This window comes from Sturnira hondurensis, unplaced genomic scaffold, assembly GCF_014824575.4.
Source record: "Sturnira hondurensis isolate 20B ecotype Veracruz unplaced genomic scaffold, ASM1482457v3 Scaffold0021632, whole genome shotgun sequence".
Classification (NCBI taxonomy): domain Eukaryota; kingdom Metazoa; phylum Chordata; class Mammalia; order Chiroptera; family Phyllostomidae; genus Sturnira; species Sturnira hondurensis.
In genome coordinates, this window is record NW_028094263.1 from 5,458,170 (window position 1) to 5,486,071 (window position 27,902).

At 43.8% G+C, this 27,902-nt stretch overlaps 3 protein-coding genes and 2 pseudogenes across 3 annotated transcripts; all 5 read right to left on the reverse strand.

Moving 5' to 3' along the window:
* Positions 1–660: 660 nt before the first annotated feature.
* LOC118978004 (keratin, type I cytoskeletal 26-like) lies at positions 661–3,467 on the reverse strand. Its single transcript, XM_037033156.1, has 6 exons — positions 3,027–3,467; positions 2,492–2,574; positions 1,928–2,084; positions 1,641–1,802; positions 1,434–1,559; positions 661–882 (listed from the first exon to the last, which is right to left on the reverse strand). Exons 1-6 carry the CDS (start codon positions 3,465–3,467, stop codon positions 661–663), a joined length of 1,191 nt encoding a protein of 396 aa, XP_036889051.1.
* A 3,806-nt stretch (positions 3,468–7,273) lies between these two features.
* LOC118978043 (keratin, type I cytoskeletal 27) lies at positions 7,274–12,588 on the reverse strand. Its single transcript, XM_037033235.1, has 8 exons — positions 12,136–12,588; positions 11,338–11,420; positions 10,620–10,776; positions 10,170–10,331; positions 9,971–10,096; positions 7,875–8,092; positions 7,610–7,659; positions 7,274–7,462 (listed from the first exon to the last, which is right to left on the reverse strand). Exons 1-8 carry the CDS (start codon positions 12,577–12,579, stop codon positions 7,320–7,322), a joined length of 1,383 nt encoding a protein of 460 aa, XP_036889130.1. The 5' UTR covers positions 12,580–12,588; the 3' UTR covers positions 7,274–7,319.
* LOC118978232 (uncharacterized) lies at positions 9,592–9,675 on the reverse strand (annotated as a pseudogene).
* Positions 12,589–16,701: 4,113 nt separating the features above from the next.
* LOC118978044 (60S ribosomal protein L21-like) lies at positions 16,702–17,305 on the reverse strand (annotated as a pseudogene).
* Positions 17,306–18,903: 1,598 nt separating this feature from the next.
* On the reverse strand, positions 18,904–27,446 carry LOC118978042 (keratin, type I cytoskeletal 28). Its single transcript, XM_037033234.1, has 8 exons — positions 26,994–27,446; positions 26,467–26,549; positions 25,468–25,624; positions 23,495–23,656; positions 23,267–23,392; positions 20,289–20,506; positions 19,312–19,367; positions 18,904–19,046 (listed from the first exon to the last, which is right to left on the reverse strand). The coding sequence occupies exons 1-8, from the start codon at positions 27,444–27,446 to the stop codon at positions 18,904–18,906; spliced, it is 1,398 nt and encodes a 465-aa protein (XP_036889129.1).
* Positions 27,447–27,902: the final 456 nt, after the last annotated feature.

Sequence of the window (27,902 nt, forward strand, 5' to 3'; positions counted from 1 at the left end):
GAGTGCCTTCTGCGTGCAGGCCACAGTCACAAGCCCTTTTCCTGCACAGGGAGGCACTGTTGTTAAAAGCATTTCAGAGTATGATTCTGGTGTTATCATAGTTTTCCCAGTAAAACTACTGGGCTTTGAAGAGCTTGAGCAATGTGCTTAGATTCGCTCAGCGGTGCCATCTGGACCCAGGTTTGCGATTTTAGGGTTGTTGCCATTGGCTATCAAGCTACTGGTGCCTTTGCCAAAGAAATCTTCTGTGTCTTCATCGCTCACCTTTCAAGTGATGATGTAACAGCCCACTCAATATGAGGGCATGTCGGGTGACTGACTAATAAAAACACAGTGGGCCATGATGAGACACGCGCTTCAACACTAAGTCACTGACAGCAACTCCCCCCCGGATTGGAGTAGAGGAATTGGTCGATGTTCTCTATGTAAACATTGTACGTATTGCCGTAGATACAAATATTTTACATACTTAGACATGTTGTTTTGCTGCCTGTTTTCGTTTCACTTGGATGCAATAATGAATTTCCGAGGCCACGGGGTATGAACCTTGCAGAGCAGGACATTCTAAGGTACGATACTAGTGCACACGCAGACTGAGAAAGCCTAGCTGATGTGAGGTTAATTTTTTAACTACTAGATTAATTTTTCATGAGGTAATATTTACCTTCCTTCTCCATCTATTAATGTGCAGTAAGTGTCGATTTCTTTTTCTAGAATTATTTTGATATCTAGAAGCTGTTCATACTCCAGCTTCTGGCCTGCTGTTTCCGTTCGGAGCTGTTGGAGCTGCCTCTCCATCGCCCCGATTTGATCCTGCATTTGCTGGAGCTGAAGGCGGTAAAAACCTTCAGTCTCTGCCAAGGAGCATTCGTAGGAATGTTTCTGAAAGAAGAAGGAGGTGAGGCTTACCTGTGGAACCCATAAATAACGCAGTCCCATTTTAAACCTTCTCAAGGTGGAAAGGCATTTGTATGCAATCAAAACCATCATTAACAAAGTAAAGCCCTGGCTGGTGTAGCTCAGTAGATTGAGCGCAGGCCTGCAAACCAAAGGATTGCAGTTCGATTCCCAGTCAGGGCACATGCCTGGGTTGCAGGCCAGTTTCCAGCAGGGGATACACGAGAGGCAACCATACATTGATATTTCTTTCCTCCCCTCCTTCTTCTCTAAAGATAAATAAATAAAATCTTAAAAAAAAACAAAGTAAAAAATTTTTTTCTTTTCACTGAAAAAAATTTCTTTAAAAAAATTTGGGGGGATTGATGAGTTAGAAATAATGTTTATGGACAAAATTCTTTATATTTGATATATCCATATATTAAGTATATCTTACGTTTTCAGTTATGCATACTTTGTTGTCAAGTTGGTTACATATATGTATTTACTTGTACACACACACACATATACTCAAATCAGTGGTGATTCCTACACACCGTGGCCCTGAGGGATTGAAGTTCTATTTCCAAGGTTTGCAGATTGCGCTTCAGTTCCATCAGCTCATTTCTGGCCACTGTGGCTGCTCCTGCATCATCAGAAATTTGCTGTTGCAGCGAAGCACTCTGCAGCGTAATTGTCAGAAGAGTTAGCGACCAGGCTACCAAATAAACAAGCCCTTGGTGTGTGATTTGCCGCAGACGTACCTTCTCGTTAAACCAGGCCTCGGCCTCTTGGTGGTTCTGCTCGGCCAAGTCCTCATACTCAGCCCTCATGTTGTTCAACAGAGCAGTTAGGTCCACTCCAGGGGCTGCGTTCATTTCCACATGCACGTCCCCCCCCGCTGAACATTGCAGGACTTCCATTTCCTGGAAAAGGGATCAGTGCTGATATTCAAACTAGACGTTTAAGAATCGCAGTCTGCTGTGAAATGAACAGCGAACTTGAGCAAGGAAATCTGGTGCTCTACAAAGCCACCCTGCCGTATTCTTACCTCCTCATGATTTTTTTTCAGGTATGCCAGTTCCTCGCCGAGTGTCTCACACTGAATCTCCAGGTTGGTTGTACAAAGCGTCAGCTCATCCATCACTCTCTGCAGCCCACTGATGTCTGTCTCAACGCTCTGGTACAGAGCAAGCTCGTTTTCATACCTGAAAGGTAATTAGAGAGCTTGAGAATTGTAATCACAGGCAGCTGCAAAGGACACCTCCTTCTGACATTTCATGTACCGGAAAATACGATGTCTGTACACACTTCGGAAGCTGATCGCGACGGCAAAGGGATGCATCCCTGTGGAAGACCTACTGATCTAGGAATATAATTTTGGAGGAGTTGTTTTGCAGACTGGATTTTTGTCATCCCAATAGGTTTAACCATTGGATAGAAATATTCCTTAAAATTTATGATAGCTCTTTTTACAAGGACAGATTTAATTTCTTCAGTGATCTAGTCTGATTTTATAAAAACATGTTGGTTTTAGAAGCACAAGGTATGTTTTTTTTACTCCAAGTGTAGTATTTCTACCTTTATTATAATTAATGACTTCACTTTTACCTACTTCAGCCTGAAGTCATCAGCGGTCAGTCTGGCATTTTCATTCTGTAGAGCGATGCCGGCGTTACAGGTGATCACAGAAATAACCTAAATAGGGTAGATTGTGCAAAACGTTTCGTTCCAAACGTCAGGGAAGACTCCATATTTAAGTGTGATTTTTATCTTCTTAACTTATCAAGCATCTATTTTAGTATAATCTTTTCTACATTAAAGGAATTTGGATTTTCTTCTGATGATAAACGTCTAGAACTTAAAAGCCAAAGTATACGTTTTTATAATCATGGATACTTGTATTGTTCTTGATCAAAAACTATGAGCTAAATATAAGATCAGCAAAGTGATTATATTTATTTTAAAACTATTTGTTTCATTCATTCAATCCCATGAATTTTTATTATAAGGCACAGTCCTAAGCATGAAGGACAAAGAGTGAGCAAATTCTACATTATACATTTACTAAGCACATTTAATATTTGGTCTTTTTTAAGGTATAGACACCCCGAGTTTATAATAAAAGTATGCACAGCCATATCTCTTACCTGCCTTTTAAGCCCTTCAATGACTGAGGAGTATCCACTGTAGTCACGATCCAGGCCTGGGAAAGAACCAGGCCCGTGTCTCTCACACCAGGCCCTGATTTTCTGCTCCAGGTCTGTGTTTGCTTCCTCCAGCGCGCGCACGTGGTCCAGGTAGGAGGCCAGGCGGTCGTTGAGGTTCTGCATGGCCACCTTTCCGTTCCCATAGACGAGGCCACGCTCATCTGCAGGAAAACCAGCACAGATCCCACTTCCCCACCCTCCACCACCGCCATAGAAACCTCCTCCCGAGCAAGCGCTCCCGAGAGTACAGGAAAAGCGGCCTCCGGCTCTCGACCCGCCGCACCCACTCCCAGCCCCGGAGCCTGCTCCGCCACCGGACCACCGACCGCAGCCAGCTCGGGAGCAGACCTGCCCAGACGCCCCAGCGAGAGGGAAGGACATGGCGACAGCGCAGGTGAGCGACCCTTTCTCCGGCAGGAGCCAAGCCAAAGCACCCCGCCCACAGTACTTAGTCCCATTGGCCTTTTATAGGATTCGGCAAGTCATTTCAGTCTTAACTAGGCGATTTATAAGAAAATGTTACTCACCCCCTAATTGTTGTTTTCCGTAACCGGGTGATTTTCAGTACTGACCGGTCTGGAGGTCACTTGGGAAAGCGCCCAGGGGTATCGCTGCACGGGGGCCGGGCGGAGTAACACTGAATCTCCGTTTCAAGGGCTGACCTTAAATCTGAGCGAAAATAGGCAGCGTTTTGACCTCCGGAATAGATTCCAGTGTTTTCCCTTTATAACAAAAAATTAGTGAGTCAAACAAGAAATGTCTACTGCTTTTGTCCTGCAAATGCTTATGGAGTTTCTCAGTTATTCAGGCTTTACTGAAATAAAGTAAAGCCTTTTCTTTCATATCAAAATCAGATATTCTCAATGTATAGTGATCTTTTGGTGGTGGGTTTTATTCTAATTGATTTTTTAAAAAACTGAAATAATAGAAACCCTACAGTTCTTTGCTTATCAACTTAATTAAAATGTATGAATATGTGGCCTCCTCAGAAAGTTATTTGTATTGAGGTTTCTTGGTTGAGTCCAAGAGCAGAGTGTCCACTCAGCTAACTTCTGAGTCTCCAAATTGTTCACTTCTCTACCTTAAAATGTAGTTTAGTCTTTTCGTTTAAATTTATGTATATAAGGCATTAAGAATTATTCTGAGAAGTGATTATCAAGGTCCATATTGACGAATTAACTATTAAGATGGAGAGGGGTGTGTTCATGATTACTTGAATCTTTGGTACCCTAAATAGGCTAGTGGTCGTGGATAAGCAGACTTTTTATTCTTTTGCCTCGATGCCCATGGGAAGTTAACCTGCCTGCTTGGGCTTTGTCTCCTTATTGGGCAAATGAAAGAAAATAATGTTGAACAGTGGCAAATGAATGTTGAACTGTTCCAATAATTAATGACTATAAAACAGTGTCAAGGGCACAAACATTTTACAAATGTTAATTACTTAAATTATTATAATAAAGTGGCCATGTCAGAAAGGTCAGGTCTCTGTAATGGGACAGGTTGACTGGTTGGCTGACGATGGGTTTGGGTAGTTTTGAAAGAGTAATTTTTTTTCTGAATGCGATTTTTCAAGGTGGTGGCTGTTGACTAGTTTGGAAAACCTCCAACCCGATTGCCCCTAAAATATATGGGATATTGGGTGAGGTCTGGAGTGCATAGATTTTTTCCCCACCAAAATATACTGAGCTAATTAATCCCAAACTGTAATTCAGACCAGTTGCACAAGTTTAGAATAATGTGTGATGGGTCAGGAGATGTGGCTTATATTCAGAAACTTGTTACTGATTTTATTGTGACTTGGTCAACATTGTACTCTTTTGCTTGTCTCTCACAAATAAAACAATAAAGACGGACTATGTGGTCAGTGTAATAGTTTATAACTCTTGAGTTTCTTGGATAAGAGGTGTTACGAGACTGCCAAGTATTATTAGCATAAACAACTGATCTCTAGATATTTTATAAATAATAATTAACTTGTAATCTTTTGTGAAATCAGCTAAGCATATGTTATTAGAACCATTTTGGAGATGAGTGGACTGGAACTAAGTAGCGACACAGATCACAAAGTATTTTTATATCAAAGCAGCAGTGGAATGCTTGGTGCTTAATTCCTCGAAATACCGTCATCTATTTTTCATAAGGGCGAGGCTCTTGAGTTTTTTAATCATAAATTTCTTCTAAACTAATAATTACTACAAAAGTTTAGCTTTAGTCATCTCTGGAAGAGGGAGATAAACTTGGCAAATTTTCTAGGCTATTTGTACCCATATATTTTGTCTCTGAGAGTGGTTATTTTATTCATGATATAAGTGATCTGGCCATTGTCGGGGGAGGCCAGCGGAGTCTACCAGGCCCAAACGGATCAAGATTTGATCTTGTGAAGGGCGGGCTCTGTTCTGGTCGGATGTGAGAGGGAAAAATGACCCTCGTCCCAGAGCCTCGGAACTCAGTCTGTCCCAGCTTCCGCTCAGCCCGAACTCAGAAGGATGGGACCTCCGGGAAGTAGGAGGGCGGGGCCAGTAGATTTGCTGTGCGGGGAAGCATCCGTCAGGGTTGGCAGAGGGAGGGGAGGAGGGGTCCCAGCCCCAGAGCCCCACACTCAATCACTGGCACCCCTGACTCTGTCCCGACCTCTACATCTCTGCCCCCAGGCAGGTGAATCCTCAGGAGCGCATGAGCTCTGTAGGGTGGGTGACAAGGCATCCAGAGGGTGGGGCCATTGCATTCCCCCAGGATGAGGCCACAGGGGAGTGCTGCAGCCGGGAAAGACGGCATCTTAGGTGTGGGAGAGGGACTCAGCACAGGGATAGCAGTGGCTGTCCCTTCAGCTCTCTCCCCAGAGCCACAGACCCCAGTCCCTCCTAACTCGCCTCTAGTGCATGCCTCTGTCCCTCCACTTGGAGCCCAGGGTGAGTGGCTGTGAGTGAGATTTTGTGTGTTGGCCCTTTAAGAGGGCGCCTGTGTCTCTAGCAGAGTCATGCCTCTCTGTTGGACAGAATTCCTACTGATTTTTATAGCCAGACTTTATGTAGGCATCTCTTCCCAGCTCTGGTGCTCTGGGCTGGGGAACTTGGCCTGGGGTTGAGACCCTATGCTCCTCAGGGGAGACCTTTATAGCTGAGATATCCCTCTGGGATCTCAGTTGATGCCTGTGGGTGGGGGCAAGTCCTTTTTGTGTTTCTGCCCTTCCTACCAGTCTCGATGTGGCTTCTGCTGTAAATCTTGGTTATAAAACTTCTATTCAGCTGGCCTTTGGTTGGTTATTTAGGTTGATTGCTCCATATTTTAGTTATCATTCCAGTTTTGTCCTAAGAGGAGGTGAGCTACTCCACCACCATCTTGGATGTCCCAATCTTTCTTCTTTCTTAACGTAGACAGTTATCACTATGACGTGCCCCCGTAATGCAGCTTTGGCTGCATCCCGTAAGTTTTGGTATAGCAAATTTTCACTTTCATTTGCCTCAGTATATTTTTTATTTCCCTTTTGATTTCTTTGACCTATTAAGTTGTTCAGGAGTTTGTTGTTAGATTTCTACATATTTTTGAATCTTCCAACTTTTGTCCCATTATTGATGTCTAGTTTTATACTATTGTGGTTAAAAAAGATACTTGTGGTAACAGCAGTCTTCTTACATTTAAGACTTGCTTTGTGGCCTAATACTGTGGAATTGATCACTTGCCCTGTCTAGTCCCCACGGCTTTCTCTCTTCCCTTCTACCTTCAAATATCACCATTTATAGTTTTTTCTCTATTTGTAGGATGTTTCTGATCCTGCCATTCCTTATTTTCACTTCTATGAACATGTTGCAGTTAGGGATTAGATTTTATTCACTGTTTTATTCTCATTGCCAGTACTTAGTGTGTGCATAATAAGTATTTAGAGGGGGAGAAATTTAAAATTTTACAGCAAGGTGAAAACGACTCCAGCTAGTTTGTCTGCTGAATTTACTCATAACTAGTGAAGGCCATGGAATTAAACAGAATATATTAAAAACAAAATTCAGCTCCATTTTGGGTTGACCATGTAAAGATAGACCAGAACCAGTGAAGATGACTTGCAACAGGAAGAACTTTTATTGAAACACCACCATAGAGAGACCCCCCCCCCCCCACAAAGTTACTATTCTAAAAAGAGTTTGTCTTAATTCACTGGAAGAAAAGCAGAAAAATCAGAGGGCCCTTAGGAATCTAGCTTCAGTTTGGTATTTTAACTTAAGGCTATTCTTTTGGGGTTCAGGAAGGCATCCTCTGTTCGCTCTTCATGTTGTTGACCTTGGTGGATTTCTCTTCCACGGTTTGAACTCTGGATGAGAGAACTTTGCCACGAGGATCTATTTCTTCAACGATTGTTTTAACCACAGTGCCTTTAGATGAATCTAAAATGACACATATGAATTGTTAGAATTTATCAAATGCATAAAGGTGAAATAATTAACTCGCCACTCGAATCATACAAATATAATATTAACTCATAATTTGAAGCATATAAATATTCAATAATGCCCCACACTGGTTTTGTTTACCTTTTGTCTCATTTCCTGGTCCTTTGTATCCTTTTGATTTAACACAAGAGCTATAAAAACATGGAGAGCTTTTGTTAATTATTTCACTGTGTTGTGCTGAGGAAACTGAAAAATATTGATTTAAGGTGGGAGAGCCTTGGATTCTTAAATAACACCGGAAGGGGGTTAGGTACATGTGATGTAGGTCATACATACTTTGTACTTGATTTCAAAAAATCTTTAATAACCTTAAAACAATAGTTCCCTCAATGGAAGCAGTACTTACCCATCTTCTCCGTCTATCAGGCGGCAGTAGGTCTCGATCTCCTTCTCCAGGTGGACCTTGATGTCCAGCAGCTGCTCGTATTCCAGCTTCTGGCCCTCGGTCTCAGTTCTGACCTGGTGCAGCTGCTCCTCCAGGGCCCCGATCTGGGCCTGGATCTGGGCCAGCTGCGCACAGTAGTTGCCTTCTGTCTCGGTCAAGGAGCACTCCAGGGAGTGTTTCTGAGGATCAGTAAGACAGTTGAGTAGAGGATGTCAGTGTCATTTTAGAGTAAGGCAAAGCACATAGATATTTAAGAGAGTGATTTGTACAGAATACAAATGACATTTACCAAAATGATTCTACTCGTCCGATATTCATTGTTGCCTTTATTATATGTCATAGTATTTTTGGAGAATAACACAGTGGGTGGAGAGTGTTACTCATGTGCCCAGGAGCATTAGCAAAGATGACGTGGNGCTGCTCGTATTCTAGCTTCTGGCCCTCGGTCTCAGTTCTGACCTGGTGCAGCTGCTCCTCCAGGGCCCCGATCTGGGCCTGGATCTGGGCCAGCTGCGCACAGTAGTTGCCTTCCGTCTCGGTCAAGGAGCACTCCAGGGAGTGTTTCTGAGGATCAATAAGACAGTTGAGTAGAGGATGTCGGTGTCATTTTAGAGTAAGGCAAAGCACATAGATATTTAAGAGAGTGATTTGTACAGAATACAAATGACATTTACCAAAATGATTCTACTCGTCCGATATTCATTGTTGCCTTTATTATATGTCATAGTATTTTTGGAGAATAACACAGTGGGTGGAGAGTGTTACTCATGTGCCCAGGAGCATTAGCAAAGATGACGTGGTTTCCTCATAGGGCGCAGTGTGAGCATAGCTCCCGCCCTCCGTACAACCTGTGCTTATTGAGTCTGACACAGTTCACCATTTCCTCCAGAATAAAAGTCCCCCTCAACTTGGCTACTTCGTTTCCAATCATGTGACAGCATTGTCTCAGGAGGAATGTAGCTCTTCTACTAAAAAAATACCCCTGTGGTGAACTGCATATTCTTTGCAGAAGTAGAGTGACCCAAAGAAAAGAATGACCTTTTTCGGCTTTCAGTCATTTGATTCATTGGCTTGTGAACCCACATGGAATGTAGGGTCTGCCCCACAGAGGGATGGTTGCTGTGGTCTTACATGGAATGAAGGTGAAAGCATCTCACCCTTTCATCTGCAGTAATTTTTACATTAAAGCCCTACTTTGATATACACCCATAACCTTTGTTTTGGTGGGTAAATCTGGAGGTTTACTAGCAACAAGTCTAGACTGGGGAGTTAGGAAATTTGGAGAGAAGTTATGGCTCCGTATCCAACTGTTGGGACTCTGGGAAAACCGCCTCGCTTCTTTGAATCTCAGGTTCTCCTTTTGGAATTAAGGACCTGAATGGTAGGGTCTGCCCTGTCCAAGCCCCAGGGCTACGGCGGACGCGTGTGGGTGAAAGTGCTGGGCAAACCCTTAATAAATAAGGTCATTACTATCATCTTGCATATTCAGCTTTGTAGGCAACCTTCACACCTCTACCCTGCTTCCTGTGTATGCCACTTCAAAAGGACCCACTAAGGGCCCGTAATTAAGTGGCCAGAAGGAGTGTGCTGAGTGAAGAAGCTGGGAGGGGTGCAAGCGTGTTTTTGCACTCCACGGGCTGGTTTCTGATCTTTTGACTTGGGAGAGAAAATTCAGGATAAAAACTTACTTTTTGGGCTATCTCAAAATAATTGTATTTGTTAATTTCTACACTTGATCTTAGCCAAAAGGCCGAGAAGCGATGTGTTTGTTAATTTCTAATGTTTCACAATAATTAGCATCTAAGTGTAATTTTCAGGCAAAGAGGATTCTATCGTGCAAGATGCAAGTGTGTCTTATTTCAGACCTAGCAATTAATGAGTAAAAATGAAAGTGAGTACTATCATATGGAAGAGAACTCTCTTCGAGTTTTTTCTCAACTTCTAAAGCAATTTTTTAATGTTTTAAAAATTGTTGTTCAAGTACAGTTTTCTGTCTTTTACTCCCATCCCAGCCCTAAAGCAATTTTTAAAAAAATTAAAATACATTTTGTACTTACTGTTGCTAAGAGGGACTGAAGTTCAATCTCCAGGGTTTGAAGAGTACGCTTCATCTCAGTAAGTTCATTTCGAGCCGAGGTGTTGGCGCCAGCATCGTCGGAAATCTGCTGTTGCAGCGAGGCGCTCTGAAACAGCGGGAGTCGTGTTAGGGCCGCGCCTGGTCAGCACGCAGGGCCAAGGAGGGGCACTGCGTCTCACCTTCTCGTTGAACCAGGCTTCCGCATCCCGGCGGTTCTGCTCCGCGAGGGCTTCGTACTCAGCCCGCATGTTGTTCAGCAGGACCGTGAGGTCCACCCCGGGCGCCGCGTTCATCTCCACGTTCACGTTGCCCCCTGCAGCGCACTGCAGAGCCTTCATCTCCTGGAAAAAAAATGTGTTTATAACCATGTTAGGATCTGAGTATTTTTAAAGGAGCCAGACAGATGTGATCCAGATGGTGGATCTTTTTAGAAACTCTTTTTAAGGGTTCATTTCTTTTGAGGGAGGCGAGTAGAGACATTTAAAACAACCTAAATAAGCCAGATGGAGAAATTGACAAGTTCCTTCTGGAAACTGATTTCAGACATCACATGTGTCATCTGGAATTCATTTTTGAAAACTGGGGGGAAGGCAGACAGACTGTGAGGTCGGGGGAGAGAGGGCATCCACCTCCTCGTGGTTCTTCTTGAGGTAGGCCAGCTCCTCGCTCAAAGTTTCCAGCTGGATCTCCAGGTCCGTCCGGCACAGCGTCAGCTCATCCAGGACTCTGCGCAGACTGTTGATGTCTGCGTCCACGCTCTGATGAAGGGCCTGCTCACTTTCAAACCTTGGAAAATATTTGAAAGTGTTAGCGCATTAATCACATCACTTTTTAGGCCATCGTAAAACTCAAACCAAACTTTGAGGTCAAATTGTTTCCGGGGTGTCCAGCCCTTTCGCGTCTCTGGGCCACGCTGGAAGGAGAAGAGTTGTCTCCGGCCACACGTTAAATACAATGTGATGTGTAATCACACACACATCTCACAATGTTTTAAGAAAATGTATGATATTGTGTTGGGTTGCGTTCTCAGCCATCCTGGGCTGCAGGTTGGACACCCTTGGAAATAGACTCAACACTTCAGTTAGATTTCCCATCATGCAGTGACTTAATTTTTCTGAAGCAAGAGAGAGGAAATAGTGAAAATTCTCTTTCAGATGATCTTGACATTCATCTGTGTCAGCCCCCCAATTTCCCGTGTGAAATGCACAATTCAGCTGGTCTTTCTAGTACATGTTTCATTTAAAACAAACGAATAGAAATGCAGAATTGTGCCAACTTCAAAAAGCCTAAATAAAAGAGTGAAATGCTCAGCTCTAACTTTTTGAGCTTCTCTCCAGCTCTACTTACTTGAGTCTGAAGTCATCAGCTGTCAGTTTTGCATTGTCATTTTGCAGGACAACGCTGGCATTGCTTGTGGTCGCAGAAATGATCTGATAAATGGAGGGCAGTGGAGAGTGAGGGAGTGGTTTTTGCAAGTTCAAGTCTCCTTGCAAAAACGTAACCTATGAAGTAATAGTAGTATCTCTGGCATTCTGTCTCCAATAATAAGGTAGTTCTTTTGAAAATGGGAAATTAAAGTATGGCCTCTTCTAATCTCCATCCCATCCATTAAAAACGAACAAAATGAAACAAAAAAAACCTTTTCTATGGAAAAACTTACAGGTAGCTGGAGACTGTTGGGCAGATTTTGATATTTTAATATTATTAAAAGCAAAAACACACATGCCTTCTTATACCAGGTGCCAGATGTGATGTGTTCAAAGATTAGAAGTTTAATGTGAACCATTTTTAGTATTAATAATGAAGGACCTAGCCCTGGCTGGTATAGCTCAGTGGATTGAGCACGGGCCTGCAAACCAAACAACCGAGGTTCGAGTCCCAGTCAGGGCACATTCCTGGGTTGCGGGCCAGTTCCCAGCAGGGGACGCTTGAGAGGCAACCCTACATTGATGTTTCTCTCCCTTTCTCCTTCCCTTCCCCTCTAAAGACAAATAAACAAAATCTTTAAAAAAATAATGAAGGACTGAAAGTTAGAAGCTGAGAGCAAAGCCCTGCTTGCAGTGTGTGACCGCTTAGGCGTTTGCATGTGTGCCTGCGGCTAAGTATGCTCACTGATCTTGACCTTCAAGGCATTGTGTTTCTTACCTGGTTCTTCAGGTCGTCAATTATTGGGAAATATCTGCTATAATCATGATCAAGACCTCGGCAAGAGCCAGGCCCGAATTTCTCATACCACCCTTTAATCTTCTGCTCCAAGTCCGCATTGGCCTCCTCTAGTGCCCGCACGTTGTCCAGGTAGGAGGCCAGACGGTCATTGAGGTTCTGCATGGTCACCTTCTCATTGCCGGAGAGGAGTCCGTGCTCGTTCCCAGTGAAGGCCCCGCAGAAAGCACTCCCCCCGCCAAGCCCTGCCCCATAGCCTCCTGCAGAGGAGTTGCCCCCAAAGGCACAAGAAAAGCCACTCCCAGTGCCCGGCACACCGCAGGTGTTTCCAGCCCCGAAGCCAGCCCCCGCACCAGACAACCGCACAGAGCCCACACCCCCGCAGGAGCCCAGGCGTCTGGATGCAGAAGAGAAGCGCACAGACATGGTGTTCTGGCAGGAGAGCTGGGGCCTGGGAGGAAGCTCTGATGGCGAATGTCTGGCTCAGACAGGCCAGCGTGTCTTTATATACACGTTCTCTGGGTGTCTCTCTGCGAACCCTGCTACCCGTAGCCAGCTCATCGTGAATTATCCATAATGGGGTGATGTTTTTCTAATGAATGACTTTACCCCACTGTGTCCATTTCTGTAGGTGGATAGTTACCTCGGGGTTATCTGTTATCTCTGAAATGGGACAGGGAGGAGTATTATCAACATTATTATAGTGGGTGCATTTCAAACATGGTATGAGTAAGGCTTCCTGTCTTCCAGGCGTCAGGAGTATAAACTTCTTGTAAGAATAGAAAAGCGTGATAGACAAACTTCTCTTTCTTTTGATTCAACCAACAACACTGCATTTTCTACCAGCAAGCGAGTATCGTAGTCATGGTTCTCTCTGGATAATATGATTTTTCTTTCAGCTCTGTTAAAAATCATTTTAAGATCATGGTCTCATGGTACCAGAGGAAGGAGGCCAGGTCTTCAAGGAGAATTAAAGGATTAAATAGACTCTTCTTTGATCCCCACCCCTCCCGAGTTACCGTTTCATCTCTACTGTTTTCTGTCTGCACTATGCTAACCCGGTTAAGTAAAGGCATTGGCCAGCCTGTCTGGACCTCAGTTTCTACTTCTGTGACGTGAACTAGACTGTGGCCTGTGTGTTCTCTTCTGTCTCTAGATTTCTTGGATTTTTACATTGCTTCCTTGCATTATTTCTAGAAAAATTTCTGCGTTCACTTCCTCCATTTTTCACCCCCGACTCACTCATGAGTTTTGGTCCCCCCACTTTATGAAATTAATGTCTCAAAGATTGCTAATTACCCCACTTCTCTGTCCAGTCATCATTTCTCACATTTGTCCTCCTACGCCCTCATGGACACGTTTGATACTGACCACCCCAGTTTTACTGAGTTTTGAACGATTGCTTTCTGAGAATACTTCTGTATCTCTCTTTGCTCCTTTCTTCCATTCATAGTTTCTTGCTCGAAAACTTGCTATTCCTTACAGTTCTGCACCTGGAGCTCCTGCTTTGTACACACTCTCCTTGGGTGAGTAATCCCTCTTGGCTCCATGCAGACGTCCTAAATATACATCCTTTGCACTGGCCTCTTCCCCTTTCGGGGCCCACACTTTATTCCACCCTCCAGACATTTCTACTTGGAGGTTCTGTTGTGCCTTCCAACTGAACACGCAATTACCTTGGCACCGAAATTTGATCTTTTGCATCTTTCTCCATTAGCTGCTGGTGGAATTACCCTGAGTCATGCTTAAGATTACTAAGAAATCACTAACTGCTGTTATTTTCTACCAGCTCCCATCCGGGAACCCAGTAGGTCCCCTTGAGTCTATTTCTGCAGTGTCTCTAGAAGCATTTTTCTTTTCCATTTTCCTTCAGCTCACTTAGTAGGACCTTAATTGGGTTTCTTTTTTCTTTCCCCATGGTCATTAAGTGGGTAGGTGCCCAGGCATTATTCCTGAAGTACAACCCCAGTCATGAAAGAAGTTGGCCCCTTGAGTCAGATGTATCAGCATTCATATCCCTGTTCTGCCATTTTCTAGCTGTGGGGCCAATGTGAAGTTCATTCCTTCAGAGCCTTGGTTTTTCATTTCTTTTTTTAAAAATTCTCCCATTGATTTTAGAGAGAGAAGAAGGGAGGGAGAAAGAGAGGGGGAGAAATATCGATGTGAGAGAGAAACATCGGTTGGTTGCCTCCTGCATGCACCCCGACCAGGGGCTTGTGCCCTGACTGGGAATCAAACCTGCTACCTCTCAGTTTACAGAATGATGCTCCAACCAAATGAGCCACACCACCAGGGTGGTTTTTCTTGTATAAGATGGAGCTATCAGTACTTGTATGTTGTGAGGCTATTAAAAATAGTAGTTTACATATGTAAAGCAACTATGCTTTTCAGTAATGTGCAGTCACTAAGTATTTCTTCCTTTTCTCCACTCTCCTCCGGTTTGAAATCCATGATAGGTTAGATGAAGCTCCTTCGCCTGAAATTCAAGACTCTTCTTTTTTTAAAAAAGACTTTATTTATCTATTTTTAGAGAGAAGGAAAGAGAGGAGAAAGAGAAGGAGAGAAGCATCAATGTGTGGTTGCCTCAGGCTGTAACCCAGGCATGAATCCTGACTGGGAATTGAACCAGTGACCCTTTGGTTCGAAGGCTGGCACCCAACCCACTGAGCCACACCAGCCAGAGCTTAGCCCTCTTCTTGATGTAGTTTCTATTTAACTTACTTGTCCATTTTAAAAATTTTTATTTATTTATCCTTAGAGGGGAAGGGAAGGAGAGAGGAAGAGAAACATCAATGTATGGTTTTGCTTCTCATGCATCTGCTGCCGGGAACTGGCCTGCAACCCAGGCATGTGCCCTGACTGGGAATCGAACCGCGATCGTCTGGTTTGCAGGCCCGCGCTCAATCCTCTGAGCTATACCAGCCAGGGTCCATTTTTTTATTTTACTACTTTCCTTCCCTCCTTTTAATTTTTGTTCATGTCTCCATTTGAGATTATTTAAAATCTTTGCCAAGAATGACTGACATCACTTTTAATTATATAGATTGAAAACGAAGTTGCTAAAAATAAAAATTTCATGACCTAATAAGTGAATTTGCAGAAAAGCCAGAAATATGTGTTGTTTAATCAAGAAGTCACGTTAATAAAACATTATTTATTATATTAGATAAAATTACCACATAAAAATGTTTTTTTTGCAATTTGTAAGTTAATGTTATATGTGTATAGCTATTACACGTATTATATATAATAAAAATATATATTTTGTTTTATTGTTGGTTTTTTTAAGTCCATAGGCTGAAGTCAAGAACGCAGCAAGTGGAAAAGGGTCAAAGACACAAGAGACCAGGAATAACCAATGAAGAGGGCAGAAGCAGTAACAAGGCGACTGTCAGCACCAACTCTTGATACCTTATTTTGCCTTGATAATGGCCAGGGGAAAAAATTCAGGAAATAGAATTTTAAAATGTGCAAAGTGAGACATGTGTGAGTTTAAAATTACTTCCACTGGACATAGTGTTGCCATCAACTAAAATTGGAAAACTTAGAACAGGAATGCCAGCTGAAGCAGTTTATAAGTTTTTTTCTGGTTGCTTTCTGTGACGGTGAATTCTGTTGACCAATTAAGGATGACTGAACACAGTTTTCTACCACAATTTTCAGATGTGAACCTATATGCACCACTTGTTATGTTAGACATACACTGAGGTTCAAAGCCAGGTTTACTAGATTCCAAAGCAGACTTATTACTATCACATTTCACTGGGGAAAACTGAAAGCCACTACCATTGGGTTTACCCATGTGCAGCATTGACTGAAGTTACAAAAATGACTAGGTTCTTGTCCATTCGTGGGGAAGAGAGCACTAAGTGTCATGTCTTCCAGTTCAAATGAACTGATGTTATTATGCTACTGGCATCACAGAACACGGAAGGCAGCTAGGGTAGGATGTCATCAATCCGCTTCTGGGTATGTCTGAGATGTTTTTGCCACATCCAAGTAAATATCCAGGAAGCAACAGATTAACTCAAATGTGCTCCAACTATACAAAGTAGCTTTAAAACGTCCCCCCATTAATATGAAGCAATGTAATACTAGCGACCTGATGATGGGGGCAAACTGCCTGAGTTTGAATCTCCTTGGGCAAGTTCATTGTGCCTCAGCTTTCTTTTATGCAAAATGGGCTACACCTGTCAAGTGCTTAGAATGCAACACAACATGTTAAATGTAATACAGACGTTTATCCTTAGGGCAAAAAAAGGTATTCTAGTTCCGAATTACCAAACACTATTACTTTTCTAAGCCATGTTCTGTGACAGGTGGAAGCAACGCAGAACTATTATGTAGCTGACAAACAAAGCGCACTTGAAACAATCTATTTCTAAGTACCAGACTTCAAAGGCGAGTTTCTGATCCTTAAACTACAGCTATTTATGATCTAATTGTAAGTAATCAACTTTCCTTGAGCTTAACTGTAATGCAACAGGTGCCGTTTCCTAATCAATGGAGTACATTCTTTGTTGCAAATAAGCCACCTCACATCTTTCAGCCAGAAGAAACACTAAATTCCTTTAGTAAAGACATCGCCCAACATATTTAACATTTTTGTCAGTATAGAAGTCTTTTATTTTTTCCACACTCATCATGCCATGAATTCACAGGGAATGGGTTCCAGCAGCCCGGGCTCCTTTCCATTAGTTCTCACCACGTGTGCTTCTCCGGGTGGAGCAGGCTGGCGCTTCAGCTGAACCCAGCTACCTTTCTCTTTGGCTTCCTTCTTTTTCTGATCATTGTCCTTCACATATTTCAGGAAGCCATCTTGACTCTTCAAGTGCTTAATATGGTACATTAATTCTCTTGGCAAGAATCCTGCCCTTAACTTGTTTGTTTACAACAATGCCTCCCGCATGCTTGGGTGACATTGTAGACTCTTCCAGTTTTGCCATGGTAACGTTCGTGGGGCATCCTTTCTGAACAGGGCCCATTCCCTTGGTATCTACAATACCACCTTGCTTGTAGATTCGCATGTACGCAGCCAAAGGAACAACTTCATGTTTTCTAAAAGGCCTAGAGAACATGTAACGAGTGTCTCTCCTCTTTCCCTTTGTGTTAGTCATTTTGGCGAATTACTGGAAGATTTCAGTTCTGGCCGAAAAGCTAAGTAATAAAATATTTTTAAGGAAAAATGCAGAAGAGGAAAAAAACTATATTTAAGTGCCTTTCATGGACATTTTTCTTGATTTTTGAACAAAGAAACTCCACATTTTCATTTTTGCTTTCAGCCCTGAAAATTATATCACTGGCTCTGTGTGTTGGACATTTGGGGAGTTATTTCCCCATGAATTTCTAGTAGTTGCTTCATTTGATGACTTTTGGCTCGACGTTGTAAATATCCCATCTGTTGCCACTTCTTTGAACTCCCACGAGACCGTTGGGCTGTGGGGTAGAATTCCTGCCCTCCCTGGAGCTTTCTTTCCCTTAGACTCAGGCCATATACTAGAGGAACAAGGAGAGCTGCTCTCCTCTTAGGGAATTTCATATGTGTCAGATATCCCTACCGTATACATTTCGATCCTGAAACACGAAGATGCCAGAACCATAATATTCCTGTGTCATGAAATTCTAAGTTCTAGAGCAGGTGTCGTTTCCTTTGCTACCTGAGTTTGCACAACCCATAAGCTAAGAATGGTTTTACGTTTTTAAGTAGTTGGGGAAAATCAAAAGAAAAACAATATTTAATGACGAAATTATGTTCAGTACAAACTTGTGTCCATAAATAAAGTTTTATTGGAACCCAGTCATGTTCACTTGTTTATCTGTGCTCCATGGCTGCTTCTGATATGATGGTTGAGTGGCTGAAATAGAGACATTATGGCCTCTATAGCTTGAAATATTTACTGTCTCGGCCTTGACAAAAAAAGTTTGCCAATCTTTGCTCTAGAAAAAAATTCATTAACATGAGGCTGGGTGCTGTGCATCTTTCTAGAGCTAATCCTGATTACAGGGGGAATGGTATCCTGGGCAGCATCTAGATCTCCGGAATTTGAGATACGATCATTTGTAAAAAAACACCAGAAATTGCGCCATCTAGAGGTAGACTTTTCAAGCACAGGCGAATTTCTGAAATTTGCCAGATTATTTGCCCAAACAAAAATGGCGAGACTTGAAGATTATGCCTATGGAATGTTTAATATTTAAATGTCATGTGGCATTGAACTATCATTCAAAATTAAAATATATTCCAGCCCTGGCTGGTGTAGCTCAGTGGATTGAGCGCAGGCCTGCGAACCACACGATCGCGGTTCGATTCCCAGTTAGGGCACATGCCTGGGTTGCAGGCCAGTTCCAGGTTCCCGGTTCCCGGCAGGGGACGAACGAGAGGCAACCATACATTGATATTTCTCTCTCCCTCTCTCTCTCTCTCCTTCCCTTCCTCTCTAAGATAAATAAATAAAATCTTAAAAAAATAAAATAAAATATATTCCATAAATGTTTCCCTGTGAATCATATATAAAAAATAAATCGCAAATAATTATTTATTAGTCATGAGTGAATGGAAATAAGTGTATGTCAACTTTCTTAGTTATTTGAAAATAAACACCCTTCTTCCTGTAAGTGTAAGAAAACAGGTTTCTTTCTTAAGGAATTTACCTTTAAGAGTAGAAAATATTTTTATTATCTCCTTGATATTTAGAATAATGCAGTTGTGCAGGGTCCTTCCCCAAACTACTCTTTTCTCGGAAATGATGGCTAGAAAGAAAACCTTTGTTCTGTTTTGCCGCTGGTCACTTTAGATGTCTTTTCTTCAATGGATTGAATCCTGGAGGAAAGGACTTTGCCACGCTGATCTATCTCTTCAACCACCGTCTTCACCAGTGTAGTTTTGGGTAAATCTAGAAACAGAAAGGGAGTGAATACACATAGTCACCATCAAAGGTTACATAACCAAAAATCCAGCTGCTGCGTGCAATATTGTACATTATGTATATTTTTTGGAGAGAGAGTAAGTACAGATTTATAATAATAGCTTGGAACAGTTTTATTAAAATAATATTTTATGTTCCAAGCTAAGCGCTTTAGTTAAAATTGTTAAGTATCGTTTGCCGCCACAGTGTGTGATTGCCATTTGCTGCAATAGAAATAACCAGGTTCTGTTACCTTTAGACGAATTCCCTGAGCTTCCTGATCCAAAGCTTTTTGATTTGGAGCAGGAGCTGTAAAAAAGCAAACAAACAAACCCAGTTTATTTTTTAAAATATTTTTGTTGATCATGTGAGACATACAAACTGAATTGATAGGTGAACATGAACTCAAGTGAACTTTGCATGCCAAAGACCGATGATGTTAGTTTCTTTATAAAGGAAAATAGAATTTTGGGCGGAGGGTAGGAGCTGAAAGAAATGAAATGTCATGTGAAGAGAGGATACACCTTGTTTCCACTTGATTTTTATTTTATTTTATTTATTTTTATTATTATTATTTTTTAAATATTTTATTTATTTATTTATCTTTTAGAGGGGAAGGGGAGAGGGAGAGAAACATCAATGTATGGTTGCCTTTCATGCGTCCCCTGCTGGGAGTTGGCCTGCAGGGAACCCGGCCTGCAACCCAGGCATGTGCCCTGACTGGGAATCGAACCGCGATCCTGTGGTTCGCAGGCCCACGCTCAATCCACTGAGCTACACCAGCCAGGGCTTCCACTTGATTTTTAAACTCACAAATTTAAAAACTTGGGGTGGGTCTGTATCTTCTCCCTCCCTCTCTCTGTGCCCCACCCTCTGCCAGGGGTTTGTGCAGAGAACATTTATTTCTGGGTAGCAGTGATATTATGAATGAGCTGAAAAAATGCATAAAACCCGGAGGCAGGGGTTGGGAGAATCTGGAAACCCACAGTGATTAACATGGCTGATAAACGGGGGTGTCTGCAGGGGCGACTGGGGTCACCGAAGGCAGATGAGGAAGAGGCTGTGGTGTACAAAATGGGGAAGAGAAGGCCGCAGAAGCAAGAGATGAGCGTGCTGTTCTGCTGTGGGAATAAAGAAGAAAAGGCTTGGAGGCGTGGAAGGTGAATGGACAATGCGTGGTTGTGGCTTCGGCTGGATAAAAGCGGACTTCCTTTTATCGGTGCTACTTACTTTCCATCTCCGTCTATCAGGCGGCAGTAGGTCTCGATCTCCTTCTCCAGGTGGACCTTGATGTCCAGCAGCTGCTCGTATTCCAGCTTCTGGCCCTCGGTCTCGGTTCTGACCTGGTGCAGCTGCTCCTCCAGGGCCCCGATCTGAGCCTGGATCTGGGCCAGTTGCGCACAGTAGTTGCCTTCCGTCTCGGTCAAGGAGCACTCCAGGGAGTGTTTCTGAGGACATAAAATATGTCAGAGCAAGGGATGAAGCCGCTGTGAGGCCTATGCAGACCAGTGTTTCCCAGCAAAAAGCAGTACTGCTCCTTAGGTGAGTTTAGGAAAATTTGGGGGCCTGTCACAATGAAATGGGGGGGTGGAGAGGAAGGGGAAGGGACTATTTACTGGGGGGGGGGGAGGGGTAGGCATGCGAGGTGACCTGGCACAATGAGATACAGGACATTTTTGCCCTGAGACTTTTGACTGTTTCAATGATCATTCATGATATTTAGGTAACATTTCCTACGATGACCAACCATATAAAATGTATGTTGGAACACTTTTTAGGGTAGCTCAATACAAAATCAATATTGGAAGTCTTCCATTTTGAAATTACATACTTATTTGGGGGTTGCCTGTTTTTTTTCAGTGTTATTCGTCTACTGTCCTCAGAGAGCTCCCACCACCGTTCCAAGGCCTCTCTGCTGTCTTTCTTTTTCTAATCAGTCCACAATTTCCTATGGTCAATGAAAGGCCTTTTCTTAAGCTGACATTGAAATAATGCCTTTACAGGGGTGGAATTTCAAGACAAGAGGTATATTTAATAACACAGTGCAGGTCATTATTTCAACACTACCCCTAGGAATATTACACCTCCTCATTTCTACTGCCATAGCCTGTAGTTTGTCTTGTCCTGTGATCCCTACTTCAATTAAAGTAATTTTCCTCTTTCCCTTATCATCTATAAATACACCTGGGTGCTTATTATTTCTTCTGACATCAGTTATTATCCAAGTGTCCACTCCCCTTTCCACTCTTTTATTTTCCTTTTCATCTTGTACGGAGCAATTTATTTCTTCTTTTTTTTTGAGCAATTTATGACTGTTTAAAATAAAACTTATCAAAGAAATGTGTCAGCCTCTGTCTCTTTCATCACATAGTCTCGGGCGTTGAGCCCAAGTATGTACATGTTAAATTCATTTTATGTTAAAGTATATTTATTTCTCCTCCTTATTGCATTACAGCATCGTACTGGTTTAAAGTGATTTTCGTGTATATTGCTAAATGTACCTATTACCTATTGGTACCTATTGGTATTACCTATTGACTTCGTTCTAAGACAGTAAAGAGGGAGTTGTAAAGTGTGTGTCATAAGTGACAGACTCTGGGTGTGACAGGCTGATGGGTGCATCACATGGGTGGTACTGGGCTGTCCAGGGACGAAGATGTGGAAGGTGACCAGGATGGTAATGGGGAGGATGAAGCAAGAAGTGGCAACGTGTCTGTGAGGTGTGTGCTCAGCTGTCTGAAACGTTAATTCCCTTGATGAGGTGTCCTCATATGGAATGCCTTTTTAAGGTGGTTAATACTCTCTGAAATAAGGGGGGCAGAGCATCTCTATCCCAAAACCTTCTGCTGCAAAGTTTGGCTTGAAGACGAGGAAGGAGGACAGGGTGAACTTGGAGGTTGGTACACTGTAGGAAGCATATGAGACCTTTATCCACTGAGACAACGGCCAACGTACGCAGGATTGGCGTGCGAAACTGCAGGAGATTATATTTAGAATCCACCGTTGACAGAGGGATCTCAGGTATGGAAGTCAGGTTCTGTGCCACCTTTATTCTAGAATCCATGTATGTTGCATGTGAGAAAAGGGGTTTAATCGTGGATTCTCTCACAGGCCCAAACTGCAATACTGCACTGGCTGTGTAGACCCTAACTACTTTCTACATCAATGCTTCTATGTTAAAATGCTCAAATTCTGATCTGGGAACTCAGGAATTCCTTCCCTTAAACACAGCTCAGACGTGAGGGGTGGGGATTGCTACGCAGGGCAGGGCACAGCCGCGGGAAGAGGTCTGAGTCGTAGGAAAGACGGGAATGGGCAAGAGAGGAGGGTTTCGGGGGCTCAAAGTGGCCCAGAGGGTCCCGCGTACCCGCTGTCAGTGGTGACCAGGGTGAAAAGAGGGCCGTGCTGGTTAAGTTGGGGTTGTTCGGTGGTAGAGTAAGTCTCCAGTCTAAATACTGTAAGCACTGTACCTTTCCGGGTGGCTAAATCAAAACAATCTCATTGCTTTGGGTCTTTCTTTCTTAGCTTACTGTCCTCATTTGTATAACAGTGGCTCTTCTTTGTGTTACAGCCTCTGACCCCTGGGCCACACATGCGCCATAATTCTCAAGATCAAGGCTTTTGGGTGCTGCCAGCTGACACTTTGGAAAGGGGGGCTGGTTTAGTGCCGGGTTGTCTCCAGGGTAACTTCTAAAGTGTCGGCCTGGTTCTGTGGGTGTGCGTGGATGGGGCCTCTGTCCTGGATCCTGTGGTGATGCAAAAGCTAGCCGTGTTCGTGCAGAATCAGAGAGGTACCCTCTTTTCCTCTGCCTGGTGAAAAGCTCACTGTGGCTTTTAATAGGCTTTTGTCAACGCTAGGAGCTGCAGGTGATGCCGCCTCTGCCTGGCAACCTCGCCGGATGGAAGCCTGCCACCCAGTTTTCAGTAGAGCCAAATAAATGGTCTGGGTCTGAGATGAACTACCCGAGGCAGGAGCTCTTCCGCAAATGGGCACTGGGCACCCTCCAGGGAAGAAGTCCTCAGTGGCCTCAGACAGGAAGAAAGCCCTGCCTGTCTCTCTTTCTGAGTGTCTCAGGGTAGGGTCTGCCTTTCCTGCTCTTTCCGTGACGTCTTTGTAGGTAAAGCTATTTACAGGGAGAACGGAAGGGTTTCCTTCCGCGAGGCTTGTTCGAACCCCCAAATGCAGGCTGACTGGCCCGGTCACCTACCATTGCCAGGAGGGACTGCAGCTCTATCTCCACGGTCTGCAGACTGCGTTTCATGTCGGTCAGCTCGGTCCTGGCCGAGGTGGCTGCGCCCGCGTCGTCGGAGATCTGTTGCTGCAGCGTGGCGCTCTGGAAGGCCGGGCGCAAAGGGGTTAACCGAGTGTACACCCTGGTGGGGGAGTGTGGGGGAGTGTGGGGGAGCATGGGCAGGGCTGCTTGGGGGGCCCTCACCTTCTCGTTGAACCAGGCCTCCGCGTCCTGGCGGTTCTGCTCCGCGAGGGCTTCATACTCAGCCCGCATGTTGTTCAGCAGGATGGTGAGGTCCACCCCGGGCGCCGCGTTCATCTCCACGCTCACGTGTCCCCCGGCGGCGCACTGCAGAGCCTTCATCTCCTGCAGGGAAGGGCGAGCTTGGCTTTAGGGCCGTTTACAGTCACCTGCAGCCTGCAGTTCAAGCACACTTTCCCTCCATGTCTCACAGGTCTGTGGTTTGCATTCCAGTGTACAGTGTACAGTTAAAGGCATGAGATCTTTAAAATGGACGCATCCAACCCATGGTCAGGCCGATTGTCTATTGGATTCATCATACGTCCATTAAAACAATCGCAGCCAGCGACACAACAAAGGGTCTGCAACTCCAGAGACATGTTGTATTCTTTTAAGTGAGAAGGGAGTACAAGGACCAGAGAGGTATTAGGCACATGACTATGAATTAAATGTCAGGGAGTTTTTTCATGGATGTGATAAGGCACTGGAAAAAACAAACAGACCAAAAAAAAAAGCCTAAAAACACCAACCCTATCCTCATGAAACTCTCATACAAGGGACAAGAGCTATTATTTATTAGTGCTTGTGAATGCCAGGCACTATTTTAAGCAGCTTACATGCCCATTCAGGTATTTTCACCCCTTTATGTGGTATGGGCTAGCACCAGACAATCACCCAAGATTCTCAGTACTGAAAGTGCTGGGATTGGAACACTCTGCGATGTGAACGCAGCACGTCCTCTGGCTCCAGAGTGTCTGTTCTGACTGCGCCCTGTGGCTTCCCAGTCCCAGGACGCATCCTAATCTGCACATTAAACAGTCTGACCCACTCCAAGAACAGACTTCTGGGCAAATCAGCCTATCGATGACCTGAACTGGGTTCTTTAGGGAGCTGACCTTTTTCATTAGTCACAGTGTTTGACACATGGCCATCTCCACTTTCTTAAGCCATCTTGTTACGACCTGGGACCGTGGCTTTCCAGGGTTCCACAGGGACAGAAGGTTTGTGTCGCCCAAGGACACCACTGATGACTGTACGTTCTTTTCACGTGTGGGGGCTTTTGTGTAGGATTTCCGTGAAGAAACATTTTTGTTGCTATCAAAGTTTTGAAAATTGAAGTGCTTGAAGTCATCGTAGGGACACTGGTCACTGGTGAGGGTGGTAAATGGGACATTCTCAGGGCATGTGGAGATGTGAGTGAGTGTCTCTTTGTTCCCACCCTCAGAGGCACCTTCTTTTGGTGTGTATGTCTTCAAGGAGGGCAATGAGCCTCGCTATGATTCTGCGCCTCTCTGAATGCCCACCCCGGGCTGCGCCGCTGCGGTCGCCCCAGCTGTTCCGGACGTCTCACTCCCAGCTGATGCTGTGATGGCCCGACTCTTCCACCTCCCTGCTCTGGGACACTCTCTGCTCTCCCCGTTTCTCTTCTATTTTGTTTCCCTTTTGAATTTTTCCTCCTTCCCCCCTACCCCATAATTTCCTCCTTTGGGGCAAGCAGATTTGGTGTTTTAGGCCTTTTCTCCAACCAGTGGTGGGGCGCATCCTGTCATCGGTTGTTTTCTGAAAATTTCTCATCTGTGGTTTTGGAGATTTTGTAATTACTTTTGGGATAATAGTTTTTTTCGGAGGGTTTGAAGTTGCCTGGTGTTATGTGTCAAATAATGGAGCTATTATTGCACAGGGTCCAATAGCAAAGTAAACCCAGGCTCATTTTCTCTCCCCAAGGAGAGAAAACACTGGCAGATTAAATTCTTAACATTTATGACCTTGCAGGATGAAATTAGGAAGGCAGAGTGGCAGAAATGAAATTCTTTCTTTATATGCCTTGGTGTTGTTTGAATTATTCTAATGAGCACGAATTACTAGTGTGACTTAATTGTCTCCCCTCATGTATTTACAAAGTGCAGGGTTGTGACTGGAGGTAAAGCTTCTCCTACCTGCTCATGGTTCTTCCTGAGATACGTCATCTCTTCACTCAGGGACTCGTACTGCAGCTCCTGGTCGGTTCTGCAAAGCGTCAGCTCGTCCAGGACTCGCCGCAGCCCGTGGATGTCGGCCTCCGTGTTCTGGTGTAGCGCGAGCTCGTTTTCATACCTTGAGAGGCATTGAGTGAACATCAGCACAAGTGAGACCGCCCCACGGGACAGAGAGACAGAGCTTCCGCTGCTTTCCGTTGGAAGTGAGAAATTGAATGAAGACTGAATACTGTAAAAGTACACGGAGAAAGCCATTCTTCCCTCCTCCCACCCAGTTCTGTGAAGGGTAATCTGCAGGTATTTAACCACACAAGTTCCAATGGCATATCCCAATGAAAGAAAACGTGCCGTTTTAGAATTTTATCTTAGTTGATGTTTTTACTTAGTCGGCAGATGTTTATAAACATCTTTGTTCTCGGCACTATTCTAGGTGGGCGTAGACCCAGAGCACTGTTTTTGTCCCAACAATGTAATAAATATGTAAATTATGAGTACACCTGATTGAACTATTATAACATGCTTTATATCAAATTATAGTTTTATAACATGCATTACTTCCCTTAATCTCTTAGGTCATACTTTATATTTTTATTTATTTGTTTATTTTGCCCATGGGGGGGGTAGATTTCTTTTTGTACTTTATATTTTTAAATCTATTGGTCTTTAGAGAGATAAGTAGGGGGGGAGAGGGAGAGAGGAAGGAAACAGAGGTTTGTTGTCCCACTTATTGATGCCTTCATTGGTTGATTCTTTGACTCCCGCGGGTGTCCTGGCCGGGGATCCAACCTGCAGCCTTGGCATATTGGGACAACGCCCTAACTAACTGAGCTGCCTGGCCAGGGCTGATCTCTTAGATTGTGCTTTGTTCTACTTGGAAAGAAATTGAAATTGGAATTTATATTGAACGAAGTAAATAGATAAGAAGCTTCTTCTAGAGTGGGATTGTGTGGTGTTGCTTACTTTAGCCGGAAGTCATCAGCGGCCAGCCTGGCATTATCAATCTGCAGAATGACATTGGCATTGGCAGCCGTGGAAGAGATGACCTGGAAGAAATCAGACGGGAGAGCACAACAAATGCGTCGCCTTTATAACTTATCAATTTTAGGACATAGGAAATGTTAGTTAAGCTTTTGCATAAAAATCTGACTTTCATAAATAACAACCAATATGTTTAAAATTTACTTTAAAATTACAGGTAGGGTTTATTTTTTCTCGTAGTCGCATATAGCTTTAGAACATAATACTTTTTAATCAGTGGATATACTTTAAAGAATGATGGAGTTATTAACATTTTCGCTACATTGAAATTCATGAATCAAAGTGTCTATATTTGACTAACAGGAAGAATTATCATCAAAATAAATAATAAATGAATACAATACAAACGACAGCAGTTACGAGGCATTTCCTGTCGTGGTTCTATGTCTTTGGTGAGGTAATTCTTAGTTTCAAATACTTTGAATAGTTTCAGATTTGTGACTTCTCACCTGGTTCTTCAGATCTTCGATCGTCAGGTGGTGTCCGCTATAGTCATGGTCAAGTCCACGGCAAGATCCGGGGCCGTATTTTTCGTACCAAGCCTTGATTTTTCTCTCGAGTTCAGTGTTGGCCTCCTCCAGAGCACGCACGTTGTCCAGGTAGGAGGCCAAGCGGTCGTTAAGATTCTGCATGGTCACCTTCTCATTCCCCGGGAGGAGGCCCGCCTCGCTTCCGGCAAAGCAGGCACCGGCAGCAGCGTGTCCGAAGGCACCGCCAGCTTGGCTTCCAGCAGGAACACTGCCCAGGCCCCCTCCCACGGCACAGGGAAACCCGCTTCCAGCGACCGAGCTGCCGCACGCGTCGCTGCCCGCCAAGCCCGCACCTGCGCTGGATGGTCGGCCAGACCCGCTTCCAGACCGCAGGCAGACAAGCCTGGATCCGCTCGAGAATCGGAGAGACATCCTGGTGTGGGAAACGCCCGCCCTGTCCGGGATAGTGGCAACTTCAACGAAGAACAGAATATTGGGCCCTGACGGTTTCTTTGGGCTTTTATACGCAACGATTGGGATGTTTCTGTTGGAGTTAGGCATGCCAAACGAAAAACAGCATCATTCAGATTAGCATGGAATTATGTGTAATTGGGTGATTTAAAAAGATTAGTGTCTGCCGTCCCCGGCTGTTGCTTTGGGGTGTTTGTTATCTTAAATATAATAGGGTTCGTTCTAGATTAAGTTCATTACTTTAATTTTAACTTCTAATTTTGAGTGAGTAATCCTTTACTTTCATCTGGATCCTAGGACTATCCCATCATTGGCACAGGATATTATAAAGTTTTCGAAGTTAAGTGAGGCTGTAACAGGGTGTTATCCACTCCAGCAGAGTCTTAATGACTAGAAAGGTATATGAGGAACAATTAC

Excerpts from the sequence above, each read along its gene's own strand:
- LOC118978004 (XM_037033156.1), bottom strand. The coding sequence starts at position 3,467 with ATGTCCTTCCCTCTCGCTGGGGCGTCTGGGCAGGTCTGCTCCCGAGCT. Across the intron at positions 2,085-2,491 it reads GCTGATGACTTCAGGCTGAA|GTATGAAAACGAGCTTGCTC; the intron begins GTAGGTAAAAGT and ends ATTACCTTTCAG. Across the intron at positions 1,803-1,927 it reads TGAAAAAAAATCATGAGGAG|GAAATGGAAGTCCTGCAATG; the intron begins GTAAGAATACGG and ends TCCCTTTTCCAG.
- LOC118978042 (XM_037033234.1), bottom strand. The coding sequence starts at position 27,446 with ATGTCTCTCCGATTCTCGAGCGGATCCAGGCTTGTCTGCCTGCGGTCT. Across the intron at positions 26,550-26,993 it reads TCGAAGATCTGAAGAACCAG|GTCATCTCTTCCACGGCTGC; the intron begins GTGAGAAGTCAC and ends GATTTCTTCCAG. Across the intron at positions 19,368-20,288 it reads CTGATAGACGGAGATGGAAA|CTCCTGCTCCAAATCAAAAA; the intron begins GTAAGTAGCACC and ends GCTTTTTTACAG.
- LOC118978043 (XM_037033235.1), bottom strand. The coding sequence starts at position 12,579 with ATGTCTGTGCGCTTCTCTTCTGCATCCAGACGCCTGGGCTCCTGCGGG. Across the intron at positions 10,777-11,337 it reads GCTGATGACTTCAGACTCAA|GTTTGAAAGTGAGCAGGCCC; the intron begins GTAAGTAGAGCT and ends ATATTTTCCAAG. Across the intron at positions 8,093-9,970 it reads TTCAGTCCCTCTTAGCAACA|AAACACTCCCTGGAGTGCTC; the intron begins GTAAGTACAAAA and ends ACTGATCCTCAG.